The following is a 17,083-nucleotide window of genomic DNA, read 5'->3' as shown; positions in this document are numbered from 1 at the left end:
CTGATTTTTTTTTTAATGAAAATGTGCTTCAGGACACTGCCATTGTGAGTGGAGCTTAACCCTTTTCCTTGGGGTTGTTTTTTCAATTCGAAATTGCTGCTTCTTCGATTAACTTTCCCCTGCAAGGTCAATTTGACTAGAGGTCAAATGTGACTAGAGGTGAAAGGAGTAGTTATATGCTTTTGATCTTCAGAAAAGTTGGAAGAAAGTTGCACTTCTCTACAAGGGATGTTGCACGCATCTGTGAAGGCACATGACTTGTCATCTTCTCAGAAGCAAGGCAGTTCTGGAGGCTGGCCAATGACTGGTTGGGAGAATGCCTGGGAACACTTAATTTGCCTTGAGTGACATGGAAGAATGGTAGAATACAAATGCAATACTATACAATCTATGTACAGTGTCTAATTTGGCTCAGTTTCACGTGGCAGGCAAAGGAACTAATTTGTCCCTGAAGGTCTCGCAACCTAACTTTATAAACATGGTTTTGTAACTTTAAGAAGAAATTGCTCTTCCTTTCTTATGTAAACTGCAGGACTTAGGAATGAGTGTGTGCATTCAGTTGCAGCCTCTATTTGGCCCTTCATTGAACAAAACTGCTGCTTATAAACCATCATTCGGCATTTTGTGTGTTTAACTGCTTTGGCAATATTCATGCTTAAGTGTTTGGCCCGGGTGTGATTATACAGTTACTCCAAGCTGTGCAAGTGTGCAAAGATTGGAGTTCTTCAGGGTTGGGATTATGAGTCGTCATAGCGAGCTCCCACTGCTGTTTTCTGGGACATCTCCGTGCTTTGTCCTTCAAAAAGCTAGGCCGAGAGTGAGTGTTGGTGCATCTCAAGTTGTGGGAAGGGTGATGGCTGTCCATTTGCTGAATTTGGGGGTGCTGGTGGTAATGGATAGGCAAGTTTGGCCACTCAAGATGTAGAAGAGGTATAATGCAAGAGAATGAGTCAAGGAGGCACAAATGCCTTCCCAAACTGCTCATGGTATTCTGGCTTAGGGAATTATGTCTGTATTTTGGTATATTTTAATGTGCACCTGTTGACTTAAAGGCATAACTCACTCTTGCCTCTTTCACCTGTTAAAGGCTTTGGAGGTTCTCTTATTGCTCCGTCTCCATCACCTTCCCCTGTTACACCAGCGCAGGGTAGTCTACTTCAGCCCAATTTTGAAGCAGCTTTTGGAGCAACTCCTTCCCCATCCCCCGCTGGAAGTTCATTTGATCCTTCAGGTGAGTTGAAGCATTTCCAGTACGTCTCCCTCCATTTCTCTTACTACTTCTACCTGATATGCAAAAGGCATCCTAGAATTCCTGGTATTTGTAAACAGCTTTCTGCCGTGTGGTCCTTTGGCAAAAGTACATGTCTAGCACATTCTAATGTAAAATATGAAGGATACTTAACTTCTGTTATCTTCTGTAATATTTCATTACATATGAAAAATTAATGCACATACCTTCTCTTTGCATGTGCTTTATGCATGCTGGTTTAAAAGAAACTTCTAAATTCACTGATGTCTATATACAATAAATGGATTTGTGGTCCTTGCTATTGTTGTGAAACCTTTCCTAAGCATGCATGGCACCAAAAGTTAAAATCGAGTGCCAGGGTGACTTTTCCCTTGCTGTTAAGCTTAACCTTTCATCACTGCACTGTCGTTTGTTTGTATTTCTTTCATTCTATACTTCCATGCTGGGGCCTTGCTACAAATATGCAATTTGGGTGAGTTGTGCAACAGAATAAATAAAAACCAAATAATTAGTACTGCTTTGCTTTTATTTGATTGCTTTCCAAAGCACAGTGCAGCTCTGCTTACTAACATTAGCATGCATGTCAGGTGTGTAACACAGGTTTAACCATGTAACACAGGTTTAACTTAGAAATTGCTGTCTGGTTATAATTATATAGAGATACCATCGAATTGGGAGGTTGGGGTGTAATCTGCTTTATAAAGGAATCTGCCTGAGCTAGACAAACCAAGATATTTATGTGAATACTGGATTTTTTCTGATAACTTTTAAAGCTGTCTTCCTAAGCATATAATATCTCTTAGGTGTAAATACTAGAAATCGGAAAGTTTAGGTTGGGAAACTCATCTGAAGTTACTATTCTGAATCTTCTTTGATTTTTTTTAGAACTATGTTTTTTTTCAAAGGAGTCTTTAAAATATCAGTATTTATGAAAAATTGGGCATTGTATACGTCTGTTCTGAGGAGTTCTTGACACTTGGAATCTTGTTTGGCTTTCTTAACCTTGTTCGCGCTAGGTCAGTTTTGCAGACAGAGGCAACCTTGCTTGATCTCACAACCACCCATTCAGTCTGACACCACTAATGTAGCCTGTTACAGGAACAGTCTGTAACTTCCCAGAAGAATGGCCCAGTTTTATGTCATGAAGTACTCCACAACATGCTGTTGGATGAAGCCTGCAAGGCAAACGCATTTGGTATAGAGAAAATCCAGGGAGATATATTGAAACTTGTCTCTAAACCCCAAGTGGAATTATTGCCCTATGATATCACAAAACTTCATCTTATGTCTCACAACAATCTCTATTGGACCTGTTCAGATGTAATCCCCCTCTCCCAGAATTGCTCCAAGAGATTGGGGGAAAGCTTTCAGTGTTTAAATCGACCAACTCTCACCTTCTCCTCTCCTCACCCCCCCCAAAAAAGCATGCAACCAAAGGCTCCATTTTCCAAAAGAAAATACTCTACACACACACACACACACGGCTGTTTGACTAATCAGGTGTGATACTTCTGAATTCATGTATGAAATATCTACATCAGTTGTTTCTTTCCCTCATGGTGAAGAGTAGTGTGCGCTCCTGATCTTTCCATGTGTCCAAACAGGTCCTGGGTTAGACACAATACAGGATAATGGCAAGAAACCATGAGAAAGTTCTTGTAGAATAGTAATATGTGAATCTTGTAAATACATCCTAATCTTGTAAATAGATACTTTTAAAATACACACACACGCACACTTGGTTTTCTTGCTGCATTTCATATCAGTAGTTTGAGGAGCAAAATAGTTAATTGGATATGCAGGGTGTACAGCATCTTAAGATAGTATTTAAGGTAACATGCATTTGTGACTGTTTAGCCACATGTCATGTTCAGTATTCATTAGAATAATTTCTGAATTATTGTGCATCCCAGTGTACTGGTGAAATAGCATGTCATCTTTTGATGTTGTTGTTGATGTCGGGTGTGTGTCATTGATATGCATAGTGACTGTATGACAGATCTCATGCTTTGACCCTTAGGTATATGTAGCATTAAGGCTGTGGGAAAGCTGATGGCCTAAACTACAAATCTCCTTACATTTTTTCAGCGTTTGATGGCTTAGGTGACCTCCTTATGCCAACCATGATGCCATCTGGTCAGTCCCTACCCACTTCGGGCACATCCTCTGCTGCTGCTTCAGCTGCAACCAAAAGCCTTGGAAGCGATCTTGATTCCTCTCTTGCAAACTTAGTAGGAAGTAAGATATCAAAACAGCTGGGTTTGAGAGTTGGGTGTGTGTGTGTGTTCTTGTGGTCGCATAACATATTTTGCTAGCTGGGCTATAAGGGCTTTCCAGAATATTTGTCTTGTTGGCAGTTATTGCTGAAAGCTGCATTTCTTTTTCTATAGGAAGACAACATGATTAGATGTTCGTTTATTCATTGGCAGGAAATTCCTGTTTTCATCCTGAACTTGACATTGAGAGCCAGCATTTGGGTATTGCTGAGTACAGGAAGTTATTGCTTCCTTTAAAGAGAAATGTAATGTTGATTATCTGAAGAATAACACAATAAACAGGGGGATTTTACTTGAAATAGAATGAAGAGCTGTTCTAGGAGAGGTCTTTTCAGTGAGAGGAATGGGGCCCTGAGGTTAAATAGGTTTAGCTAGCCTGTTTGGTCGTGCGATTGACAGTGTAACAGTCCAAAGTACTTCTGGTAGCAGGTGATGTATGAATCAGCAAGGACTGGCATGAGCAACGGTGCATCATTTTCACTTTATTGTCGGATACTTGAATTAATGTTAAGCTACTTCTTAACCCGCTCGACCGGAAAGGCCAGCTCACTCAGTGGGTTCAGATGTAGTCGCATCAGGTTCTTGTAGCAAGAGCTGCTAATAAAAGGGCTATTGATAGGGGCATGTTTATATATTAAAATAATGTCTCTGGTCACATTTTAATACATTAACATATTACTTAAATTCACTTTTGCAGATCTTGGAATTTCTGGTATCACAACGAAGAAGTAAGTCGCTGGTGAAGTTGATACTCCAGATATTAATATGCTTCTCAATATTTTATTCTTTGCTAATGTTAAATCAGTATTTTTTTACTTCATTTACATTGCACTTTTTCTCCTTAATGGTTACCCAAAGTGGTTTACAACATCATTACAGTAGTACTATTATTAGTATACTCAGTATTGAGTATATTAGTTGGCTTTTTATGAACTTTTGATTCTTTATAAATTGTGCAGTGATTCAGTCCTCTCAAAGACATTTTTTGAGAATGGGTCATTAGGATGGTCTGTCAGTAGAATGATCAGCACAGAAACATTCTGTGTCATTGTGGGGCTTTTCTGTCTTAGGGGAGATCTTCAGTGGAATGCAGGAGAGAAAAAGTTAACAGGAGGAGCCAACTGGACACCAAAAGTAGCACCTGCCACGTGGGCAACTGGCGTTCCTCCAAGTGGTCCAATAGTACGTAGTGTTTGTACAGAATTTATGCAGAAATCACTGACAAGGAAAATGTTATTGTAGAGGGGAAATGGAAATTAATCCAATCCCTTATGTGGGTCAGTATCCCAGCACTCAATTGGTGCAGGATATTCCACATGTATAAAGCAGCAGAGTTCAAAACAGCCAAAAGCTATGTGGAGGAATATGAACAGCACACGTATTAAAATGGAAGAAAACTGTATTTAATAAATGTTTATGTCCTTGAAATAAACAACATTTTCCTTATGTGGTTTCTACTATTTTTCTCATATTAACTGAAATATTGTTACATCTTCATAGAATGTGAGGCAGAGAGCGAACACAGAGTGATACTTAGAGTGAGACTGAGTGAGACACTGACAGTTGGCAGCGTCAGTTACAAGTAACTGTCACCAGAAGGGAGGGGCTGATTCTAGAGGAGCACAGAGCCCACTGTCAGCCAAATTAGGCTCCAGCGTTTAATCCAACAGTTATTGCAGTAGTAAATCTTAATATATGCAAAAGTAGTGTAGTCAGCCCAGAAACTTAACCTTACTAGGTTGCCTGTTTGCCATCACAAGATCTGATATGTATTTTCACTAATATTAGATAGTTTTATAAAACATATCCCATTCTAATGAATATAGATTAAATAACATTGTCATGTCATTTAAACATGTGTAATGCTTCTTCAGTGCTAGAGTAATAGCAGGTTCATAGTTTATGCCTAGTACAGCAGTTTTGGCCTAATAAGAAACAAAATGCAGTTCTTCTAACTTGAACTTTTTCTCTTACTAGAAGGGCTGAGCAGTTGGTCTTTATGTAAGTGGCCTTTCATTATAAAGTCTTACTAACAGAGACTTGGCAGCTAAACTAAAAAAAAATTTTTGGCTATACATTCGGTTTAAAATTAGGCATACTTTCTAACTTCGGTGCTATTGGTTCATGCATGGTTTTGGATCAAGTAACGAATACCTTTTAAATCCCATTTAGTGTTTAAAGCTGTTGTGTAAGGATCTCTATGCTTTTGGTGAAACAGAAGAATGATTGGAAGGGTTCTATTTTTAAGAAAAACATACAACACAAAAATCCATTAAACCATGGAGATTTCCATAATTATATAACTTGTAAGTGGGGTCTAAAGGGGAGAGGAATGAGAGAAAGAACAGTTCTATGGAAGAAAATTAATGTTGTACTGGTGTTGGTAGGGTAGATATGGAAAAGTTAGAACCCAGTCCTAGGTGCTTGGGATGGTTGTGTGGGAGAAAATACCGCACTGTTATTACAGGAGTGAATAGCCACGAGAAGAATTAAAGGAATAATCTTTAAACTCATTTTTGGTTTGGAGGCAGCCACCAGGTCCTGATACTGGACGGCCACATTTTCTGCTGACCGAGGCCTTGTAGGATAATGTAATGAGTTTATACGCAGAAAGAGGATGCTTTGTGTCTTACTCCCCTGGATTCCATCCAACACAGGAGCTCTCTTTTCTCCCTGCCCCTGAAGATAATGATAACCTGCAACTCAGAGAGTGTTATGTAATCCATTTAACTTCTTGTATTGTATCCACTAAAAGCAGGGAACCTGCAAGGACTTCTGGGGGGGCGGGTTTCATTTTCCCCTGCCCCACTGTTTTCTCTTTCCCTTTCGTGAAAGCTCCCCTGGCCTGTTTCCTTATCCTGCTCCCTTCTCTCCTCATCCAGTAGCCAACCTACTTCCCCCTGTCTTCAGCTTCCCCTCCTTCCTTCTCCCTGGCAGCTTCTGTCCTGGAAAGCTTTGGCTGAGTTGTCTGGTGCCAGCAAGGCTGGGCCCAGTAGTATAGTGGGGAACCCACAAGGACCCCTCCCTACAAGATTTCCTCTTTCCTTCCTCCTGGCAGCCCATATAGCCTCAACTTTCCTGCTTCTCTCCTTCCCAGCCATTGACCAAACTACCTTTTTATCTGCCCCCTGCATTTGTACCCTGCCTTTCTCCATAATGGGGACCCAAAGCAGCTTACATCATTCTCCTCTTCTCTATTTTATCCTCACAACAACCTTATGAGGTAGGTTAGTCTAATTGTGTTTGACTGGCCCAAGGTCACCCAGCAAGCTTCCATGGCAGAGTGGGGATCGAAATTTGGGTTTTTCCTTGACTGAAACTCTAACCACTGCACAATACTTACTTTCATGGGATGACTGCTTTTGAACAGTAGCAAGCAGCCAATCTTTGGTGTCATGCAGGTCAGGTGCTAGCAAGTCACCACGTGGTTCCTGGTAGCCTTGGCCTCAATGAGTCTCCCCCCGCCCAAATGGCCAAAACAGCCCTAGAAAGGGCACTGCCCTTCCCCCTACCTTTTACTGATGGAAACCAAGTTGGAAGGCTGGCAATATCTCTGTTGTTGCCTAGCAGAAGCCATTGAAGCCATTTGTTTCTTAAAGCTACACGTGCTGATTCTATCATTTTAGAGAGTTTCAAACACATGCACTCATGTGTATTTTTATTTCAGATATTTCTGCAAACCTGGGACTTTTCTCGAGTTTTTAGAAAGATTTGCCTTGTCTGTTCATGGCTCCATTCTCTGGTTAAGTATACACAGATGGAGCCATGTTGAGAATCAGAGATATTGATTACATATTGCAGGGATGATAAAAGGAAGAAAGTATGATATATTGGTTTTAATTTGTTTGATAAAGCAAGACTGTTACTGTAAGTTTCTCTCAGGCACATTCTCAATAAATTCCTTTTAATGCTGTCATCCTAAAACTTGGTTCTGCTGAAACTAGTACCCATGAAGGCTTCGATGCAAATGTACAGTTCTGTGCACATAGATAGAATCATAGAGTTGGAAGGGACCACCAGGGTCATCTAGTCCAACCCCCTGCACAATGCAGGAAATTAACAACTACCTCCCCCCACATTCCCAGTGACCCCCCCCCCCGCCATGCAGGATCCCACAATCAAAGCAATCCCGACAGGTGGCCATCTAGCCTCTGCTTAAAGACCTCCAAAGACGGGGACTCCACCACCCTCCGAGGCAGCGCATTCCACCGTCGAACAGCCCTCACCATCAGAAAGTTCTTCCTAATGTTTAGGTGGAATCGCTTTTCTATTAGTTTAAATCCATTACTCCGTGACCTAGTCTCTGGAGCAACAGAGAACAAGCTAGTATAAGTATTATTACTAGAGAAGTAGTACCATAATTCATTAAGGTTTAGGAACAGTTCTATTCAGTGGGAACATGTACTGGAGGCTTTCTTGTGAAATGAATGAGATACAGATTTTCGTCTTGGAAAGTTTGGTATGTATCTTGATATTTTGTAATGTTTTGGATTGTGGCAGCTCCTTGAAAATTATTTCTTCCCAAAGCAGCGAGCCTTGTTTCGAAATAAAACATGTTGGAAGTCAGGCTGCGAGACAACCTATACTTGCACAAATACCTAATGGAGTTAAATACTTTCTAAGAAGTAGGGAACACTGTGCAAAGATGTCAAGCATTTTGGAGCATTTAACAAACTAAATCGATTTACAGTGAAAAAACATTTAACACAAGCGATTGTATGTCGACAATAATTTCAGCAGCTAGGAAAGGTAGCATAGAATTCTGCACTGAGTGCTGCCTTTAATTGTAACTTTATCTTGAAGTAGACTGGGGTTTTTTGCAGACTGAATAATGTGTAAATTCTCAGTCAGTTGGTGAAGTTTTTCTTATGACTTTTCTAGGCAGGATCTGTGCCTCCAGCAGGTGCTGCTGCCCCTCCTACATCAGGGCCCCCCCCTGCACAGCCTGGGGCAGGATTTGGAATGGTGAGCAAAAATAATAAATTCTTCATGAGGGGTCTTCGTTAAATACAAGAATTGATTAAGGCACAATAATAGGAAGGATTACTGCCACCTGCCAAATCGCCCGATAACTTTTTACATCCTTTTGTTTTGCTGGTGACCAATATTCTGTATTTGCTGCACTTGGAGTCGACTTTACACACCACTAAAAGCAGATATAACGAAGCTAGTTGAGCAACCTGACGTATATATTTGCATGCTCCTGGAAGTGGCAAAGAACTATGCAAGCCAGTGAAGTTCTACCACTGGAAATCATCTGCCTTCAAGTAAAGCAATCTAAGAGCTTAAGTGTTTCTCACACATGATTGCTTATTTTTGAAAACTTGAGGGCTATACACTTGCTCATTGAGTGTGAGGGTGTATAATGGGAACTGAGATTCTTTTCCAAATTATACACCTGGTTTCTGCGCTTGTGTATTGTGGTTGCATGTGGCGTTCTGTAGAGAATACTACCTAAGTAATGTAGAAGTGTTTGAAGTGAATGTACTTGGGGGTGTACAGTTCAGATCTGAACTCCAACAGGGGGAAAAAATAACAGATTCAGAATATCCAAGAGAATGTAGCATAGCCATATTTTTCTTGTCAGTTTCCAGCCAGGTAAGCTCAGGGCTTGCATTGTCCCTACTACGCACATCATGAATTGTTCTCAAATGCCTTCCAGCAACCAACTGGAGCAGGGGTTCCCATGATGCCACAGCAGCCAGTTATGTATGGGCAGCCACCTATGATGAGGCCACCATTCGGAACAGCTGCGGGGTCTGGTGCACAAGTAAGAGCTGTCTTCAGAAGGGTTTTCAAGGGGGTTGTGACATGAGGTCAAAGGATCTCTTCCCCCTGCTTCATTTTCAGCACTGAACTTTTTACAGTTTGGGGTATTCAAAATTTGAACCAGTACAGGTTGAGTATCCCTTATCCGGACTGCTTAAGAAGTGGTCTGCATTTCGGATTTTTCCGTATTTTGGAATATTTTGGAATTTTTGCATATACATAATGAGGTGTCTTGGGGATGGCACCCAAGTCTAAACATTAAATTCATTTATGTTTTATATATACGTTATACACATAACCTGAATGTAATTTTAAACAATATTCGTAATAATTTTGTGTACATTGAACTATCAATGGCACTGCTGTGAGGGCCTGTGAGTAACGCCTGTATGCCAGCTCAAAATCAGTCCGGATCAGTCCGGATATCGGATGTCCAGATAAGGGATATTTAACCTGTATTACAACACATGATTCTTGCTTCCAGTATGGGTGCAAAAATATATTGCAAAACAGTTCCAAGTCTGTTCTTTTTTTGAAACTCTTAGGATTTTTCTTTAGCTAAAGCAAAAGTGGTTTGATATATCTGTTCTTTTTAAACTATAATATAGCTAGTGACTACTGGAATAACTCATCAACAGGCTAAGTCTCAGTAAAATACTATAATTGTCAATTTCAATAAACTGAAAAAAATCAGACATCATGACAAACTTCAGTATGCTTGTGATTGGTGCAAGTAGGGCTTATTGCCACATTCGCCTTTATGCTGAAGGTTGCTAGGTTTGGGTTTAATTCCAGTCTGTGGGAATAAATCATACTCCATTTTGCCCAGGTACCTGCATTTGGATATCATGGCAAATTGCAGGTTGGCTGGAAATTTTCAAAACCAAGTAGCTCAATTGTATTCTGTGCATGAGGACAGAAGGGAGGGAACACACCTTCGACTTTTCTGCTAAACACAACGTTCTCCCTGGACAAGTGCCATAAGGCAGGTGCCACAACAGAAAAGGCCATGTTCACTGTCCAAATTATAATTCTGCAACGAGGGAACGTTAAAGTAAAGTAAACCTACTCTCAGTGATGGTTTTTCACACTTCCTCCTTCATTGTGTCAAAGCTAAACCTAAATAGTACATTCTGTCCAACTCTTAATATGTTTCATTCAAATGGCTCCAAAATAGTTATCTATGGTACTGGCTCGGAAGTGGGAAAAATGTTAATTGCATCTTAATGTTGTTTTTAATACGGTTTCCAATACTGTTATCATTTTTCACTTTTTGCTCATGTCTTCTCATTTGCTGTGCGTGTCTTGTTCATCTTGCCTGGTTGGAAATCTCTGCAGCTTTCTCCAAGCCCTACACCCGTCACTCAGAGTCCCAAGAAACCTCCAACAAAGGACCCATTAGCGGATCTTAACATCAAGGATTTCTTATGAACCTTTTCAAGGTATAGGTTGCTGCTTACATTCTTCAGTATGACCCCATCAGCATCTATTTAAAGCTGAGAGTTTTTGCACCAGCGTGTACCATCTTGCATTTACCTACATGGAATTTTATTTGAAGAAATACTCTTTGTCTTAATGTTTTCAGCAATCTGGGTCTCTCAATCTCTCTCACTCTCTCTCTTTTTTTTTTTTTTTTTTTTTTTTGCTTACCTTGTTGTCAAGTTACATCGGTTGTGCCAGAACCTGTTTTCCTTTTTGTCCATTTCCTTCAGGCAAGCCTTCCACTTAAAGGAAGCCTTATTTCGTTTTATGGCTTTCTTAACTTGAGTCATTCACTGTGCCAGTGTGATGAACAAAGAGTTAATCTTTGAGTGTGTGTATTAAGTGCCGTCAAGTCGCTTCCGACTCATGGCGACCCTATGAATCAATGTCCTCCAAAATGTCCTATCTTTGACAGCCTTGCTCAGATCTTGCAAATTGAAGGCTGTGGCTTCCCTTATTGAGTCAATCCATCTCTTGTTGGGTCTTCCTCTTTTCCTGCTGCCCTCAACTTTTCCTAGCATGACTGTCTTTTCCAGTGACTCTTGTTGTCTCATGATGTGACCAAAATACGATAGCCTCAGTTTAGTCATTTTAGCTTCTAGGGTCAGTTCAGGCTTGATTTGATCTATAACCCACTGATTTGGTTTTTTGGCAGTCCACGGTATCCGTAACACTCCAACACCACATTTCAAAGGAATCTATTTTCTTTGAGAGAAGGAAAAAAACTGGCAGAGAGTGGGCAGAGCTGAGGAGCTCACTCTTTTCTGAAGAAAAGGGAGTGAGTCTGTTTTTGGTAACCTGCATGTTCAGTAGCTGTTTTTGACTCTGGGAATCTGAGAGTTCAGATTTGCCTAAGCGGTGGTGAAACAACTCCTGTGGAGTGTCAAGCAGAGATTGGGAGAAAAGGGACCCTTTCTCAGGTCACTGAAAGGGAATAGGCTCTGGGAAGGAGAGATTTCAGATACAGGATTTTTTTAAGGGATTACTGCCACAAAAGTGGGGTAGATCTATAGACAGAAATGGAAGAGAGATTTGAGGAATAATCTCCATACTTCTTTGTTCTCTGGGGGAGAGAGATTGTATAGTCTCCGTACTTCCCTGTTAGCTAGGCAGCAGAGTCTGAATAGGAACATCTATAGGAAGTTCTGTGAACTGAATTTGGGAAGTTAATTTAAGAAGAAGAAGAGTTGGTTTTTATATGCCAGCTTTCTCTACCACTCAAGGGAGAATCAAACCGGCTTAAAATCACCTTCCCTTCCCCTCCCCACAACAGACACCCTGTGAGATAGGTGGGGCTGAGAGAGTGACTAGCCCAAGGTCACCCAGCTGGCTTTGTGTGTAGGAGTTGGAAAACTAATCCAGTTCATCAGATTAGCCTCCGCCTCTCATGCGGAGGAGTGGGGAATCAAACCCGGTTCTCCAGATCAGGCTCCATGGCTCCAAGAATTGTAATTCTGTGCTAACTAAGCCATCTAAGATCTATGCCTTCACTGTAGTAAAACTTATAAACTAGCTCTGGTTCTATACCTTCCCTAACTACTCTTTTCCCTCCAAGTCCTTCCCTTGTACGTGTTTAATAAATCTCTGTTACTTGGTTGTTAACTTGAAAAAGCCTCTGGTGTCTCATTTCTACTGAGGTAAAATAAGTAAAGGGACTAAGGAGAAAAATTAAAACTCCAATTGAATATTTTGGAAAGTAGTCTCTCTCTCGGTACCCACAGATCCTGATAGTTGGCCTAAGTAAAGATGCATTTCTGTCTAGTGGCTGTTTCAAAGTCTTTTAGCAAGCTGGATCACAAAACTTAATTCAACCAGATCATTCTGACTCTCACATTTTGTCTTCACAGCTGTAGTTTTCTGACGGGATCACTGAAGATGTGAGTTTGGGATCTACAAATGAGATTTGTTTGTTGCTCAGAGTTTCCGGATGAGCCACCACTACCAAACCCAGTGCATATTCAGACTTCTCTCCTACTTCCGAAACGTGTAGCACAGCTGTGAAAGTGAACATTAGGAATGTGTACTCTTAGTTGTTACCCCTTCTCTCTCTCTTTCTCAGTTTGTGTACTTGGGTTATTATTTATGTGTTTTACAACTTAAGCAATGGATGTATGTTTCTGATGCCTTCTTAGTGCTTTTCTGAATCTTATCTAATGGGGGCGGATTATGCAGCTGTTGTGTGGTGAGCTGTTTGGAGCGATGTGTCTGTGTTTCTGGAGGTCTCAATGTAAATAACTTTGGCAAACCCTCTAAATTTCCCCCCAAAGTCCAGTTTATCTTGTATATCTGTTACACAAAATAATAGTGTGATAATATCAGACAATAAGAAAAGCACTCTAAACCTACAACCCTCTTTGTGTGTGCGTGCGTGTGTGGGATACAATTTTTCCAAATGCAGGATTCTCAATTTGTTGTGAGAAATGTTTTATTTTGTGGCACTGTACATGTTAAGATAATTATAATTTAAAGTAATATAAATCAAAAGTCCTGTTAAACATTTCCTCTTTTAAGTTGCTATGTGAAAAAATAAAAACAAAATTGGAATTCCTTATCACTTTAAAAATGTTTTAGGATTTTTTGTTTGTTGGTTTCGTTTAAAGTTGGGTCATGTATCGGTTTTTGTTCATGCTCTGAAAATAAGTAAAGGGTGAGTTTGATGCCAGGTAGCTGAGATAAACAATCATAGCAGCACAGACATGTTGTCTAGCTAATTAGGTCTCTTTTCAGTGTATCTTTGGTCAAATCATGACAAAGTGTTTTTTTTTTAAATGTAGCTTTTGCTTTTATGTACATCTGTTAGTTTGATGCTTCTCTGTATATGCCTTGGACTAGTGTTTTCCATCCCTGTATAGCACTGCATATTTTCCATACCGTCTCTGAGTAGAGATCTTGCTAATCTGGGAAACTGCACCCTTTACTGTTGTCAACAAAACTGGTGTTCCCTGAACATTTTTAATTTGTTCTCTCATACTGTTTGTGCAGATGGCTTGGCTTAAGAATTTTGACTCCTTACTAAGGTCACTGTTGATCAGTGTTACAGGTGGCTTGGCAGCTCTTTGTAAAAGCATATTAGATTGGAAAGATGTTCACCTAAATCTTTCAAATTAACTATTTAATCCGTCTATGGTACCATTTTTTTAAAAAAGTGGTTGTATCTGAATTTATTGTGAGGAATAAGAAACACTGTAATGACAGAGGTAGAGAGAGAGAATTTCAAAATGGCTTTTCTTTGTATTTTGGTTTGAGAAAAACCCAGTGCATGTATACCCTCTGAGATGCAATAAAACACCTTGATCAAAGTAAATCCAAACAAAAAAAAGTCTCCTCTTCAGTTTCATAAGCAGTTGCCCAGAATTGTATGTTTAAAGTAAGGGGCGCAATGGATTGGATCAAGACCAAATGGCAACTTCCACCAATGCCCCTTTCCCATTGCACATTTGCCCTCATGTTGTTCCTTATGGTCCCATGTCATCACCCAGGAGCTGCGTTTTGTAGACATCAGCGCAAGGGGGAAGGCATGAAAATCCTGTTCTGCTGATAGAAAATTTAATCTGGCTCCAACTCAGTGGCTGCCAGCTACTATTGGACGTACAGGTTAAGAGCTGGGAAAATGTTGGACACTTGTTTTGAAGACTGATTTAAGACACCCACCATCATCTGAGAATGTACATAGCGCTTTTCAGAGTTCTAAGTGACCTACCCACGTGATCAGAGCAATCCTTGTAGTAACTGGGAGTGCTTGAGAACCTGCCTGTTCAGCTCACATCCTGTTTATCCATCACAAGAAGAGAGTGGATTGTTTGGCAGATGGTCCAGCTGGCTTGTGAGCAGCTCAAGTCTGGTCTGCAGGGTTACTTTCCACACAGTGCACATTGAACCCCATTGCTGCCACTCCTCATCATGGTCTGCTGACAACTGAAGAATGAGCAAAAGCAATCTGTTATATTTAAATAAACATAGTATAATTCTGATCCCAGGAAAGAACATCATAGGACCTTTGCAGAGAAACAGCCACAGGGGTCACATGGCTGGAGAGAAAGAGGAGCAAGGGTAGGGCCGTGGCTCAGTGATAGAGCATCTGCTTGGCATGCAGAAGGTCCCCGGTTCAATCTCCAGTGAAAAGGGACTAGGCAAGCAGGTGATGTGAAAGACCCCAGCCTGAGAGCCTGGAGAGCTGCTGCCAGTCTGAATAGACAATACCAACTTTGATGGACCAAGGGTCTAATTCAGTATAAGGCAGCTTCATGTGTTCATGTGTTCAAGGGGTGAAATTGCTCCTCTTCCTTCTTGCATGAACTGAGGGGGAGAGGTAACTTCATCCTCTTGTCTCCTCTCACTTCAGCCCTCACGCTCCTGGGAATGATCTTTCAGGAGATCAGAAGGCGCTGCAGGAATAGAGAGAAATACAGGAAAATTATGTGTGTCTTCCATGCACAGATGGTAGCATACAAGCCACTGTGGCTAAGACTTTTGTTGTTGGAAGATCCTGTCATGGATCTGCCACCTGACATGTTTTCAGCACAATCCTAAGGGGGGGTAGTTAGGTGCCAGCCGGAATGGCACACCTGCGTCTCCTCCTGAGTGGCTTCCTGGCCGGTAAAGTTAGAACTAAATAGCCCGAAAATACAATAACCGTTAAACTCCCTCCATGGGGAGGGACTGTTGCAGTGTGAAGACGCATTCCCAGGCCCAAAGGGGTTTGAGAGCTGACTAACATCAGCTTCACCCCTGGGAACTCCCCCACCCCCTGCGATGCTGGCACAGGCCATCACTTCTGAGAAAACGGTGGCACCCAAGGCCCGCATTACGGGTTTGTTCTCTGGAGTCGATGTAAGTGGCATGGACACCAGTGTAGGAGTCATGCCAGCTCCTATGCAGCTCTGCTTCCCCCGTCAGGGTTGCTCTGTTTGTCTCCAAGTCTGTGCTGAATAAAGTTGGGTGAGATTCAAAATGCAAAGACAAGTTCAGCCTTCCAATTTGGTCCCACATATACTTGGCCATAGTCTTGTAGCATTATAACTTTACATAATACCTTCTATTTTTATGTATTTAAAATTCTACTAGGCATTCATGACATGGCACCAAAAAGCACGATTTTGGTTTAAAAATCCCCAAGTGCACAGTTTAGCTAAACTGAACTGACATCTCAATGTTAGCAGCTGACAAAACCTGAAGCTAAGTGATAGAGGTGACTTCACCTATTTAAGTGTATGTGAGAGAAGACATATAGATGTTAGCCTCCCAGCTTGACTTATAGTGTAGGGAAAACCAGCTGTCATGTTTACAGTGAGAAGTCCCATGATTGATAGTGCTGGTTTCTTGAATAACGCAGCCGCAGTTATCTGGCAATGTATGGAATTTCCATACATTTTATGTTGGGGTTAGGGTCCTGTTAATCTCAAAATCAGCTTACACAGAAAGGTAGAAATGCAATTTATGCAGTGGGATATGCTCCTGGGTGTGTGTGTATATCTTTCGTGCATTGTAGTGTATATCAAGAGCATTCACCTACATCTTTTTATACAATACTATAGGCTTTCATTATTTTTCCAGCCTTTAGGAAGAGACAGTGGTTTACTCAGGTGCATGAATAATATTAAGACTGCTGTCTTTAAGAGGAAGTGCCAAAGCAGAAATTCTGCCAACCGTTTGTGTGAGGAGGCTGCTAGGTCAAAAACACCGTATGGCCTCTGCTGGAATGCTGCTGCCAGGTTATGAAATTCTGCACTGTGCTACATACCGGACACAAATGCCCATAGTTTGTGAGAATATTGTGGTCTTGCATGTATCCAAATGGGTTTCACATGGTAAAGTGTGATTTAGAGCAGCTATGATAAGCCACAGTATTGCAACTGCTTATTTTTCTTGAATGCAAAGTACCTCAGTTACAGTACAGTACAGTTGAGGGCTAGTCCTAGGCCACAAGAATAATCCCAGGGTTTTGATAGTCACTTGAGGTCCAGGCTTAGCAGTCCCTCCCCACCCCCAAACATGCCTCACAACAGTGTAAATTAGACCAACTTTTTAGAGATGTGGATTGGTAATTGCCTGGGGCCAGCTTGATTGTGCTTACATGTGCATACAGAATCCTACATTTAATTAAAACGAGTTGCCTTAATTTTGGGGAGGTTTAACTTCCAAGTATGCATGCTTACAATTGTTGCTTTCATCCTGATATTTCTAAATGGACTTGCATTATTAGTTGTATTAACCACCTAGGGAAAGGGATGGCAGTAGTACTGTAGAGCTCCTTTGTTTAATCACTTGGCCAAGTCTGGACATGTCCAGTTTGCCTAATCTGGAAATA

The 17,083-nt window shown here is 41.0% G+C and overlaps 1 protein-coding gene across 1 annotated transcript in view; it reads left to right on the top strand.

Moving 5' to 3' along the window:
• SNAP91 (synaptosome associated protein 91) overlaps positions 1 to 13,659 on the top strand; it is a 91,044-nt gene extending 77,385 nt beyond the window's left edge. Inside the window, exons 24-31 of the mRNA XM_056856070.1 lie at positions 1,088 to 1,231; positions 3,338 to 3,487; positions 4,223 to 4,253; positions 4,596 to 4,707; positions 8,407 to 8,490; positions 9,188 to 9,295; positions 10,633 to 10,742; positions 12,630 to 13,659. Coding sequence (XP_056712048.1) covers positions 1,088 to 1,231; positions 3,338 to 3,487; positions 4,223 to 4,253; positions 4,596 to 4,707; positions 8,407 to 8,490; positions 9,188 to 9,295; positions 10,633 to 10,725 — 722 coding nt within the window. The 3' untranslated portion in view covers positions 10,726 to 10,742; positions 12,630 to 13,659. The remainder of the gene's footprint in view (positions 1 to 1,087; positions 1,232 to 3,337; positions 3,488 to 4,222; positions 4,254 to 4,595; positions 4,708 to 8,406; positions 8,491 to 9,187; positions 9,296 to 10,632; positions 10,743 to 12,629) is intronic.
• Positions 13,660 to 17,083: the final 3,424 nt, after the last annotated feature.

Source organism: Euleptes europaea, chromosome 10 (assembly GCF_029931775.1).
Source record: "Euleptes europaea isolate rEulEur1 chromosome 10, rEulEur1.hap1, whole genome shotgun sequence".
In the NCBI taxonomy this organism is placed as follows: Eukaryota; Metazoa; Chordata; class Lepidosauria; order Squamata; family Sphaerodactylidae; genus Euleptes; species Euleptes europaea.
This window is presented reverse-complemented; position numbering and strand designations above follow the sequence as displayed.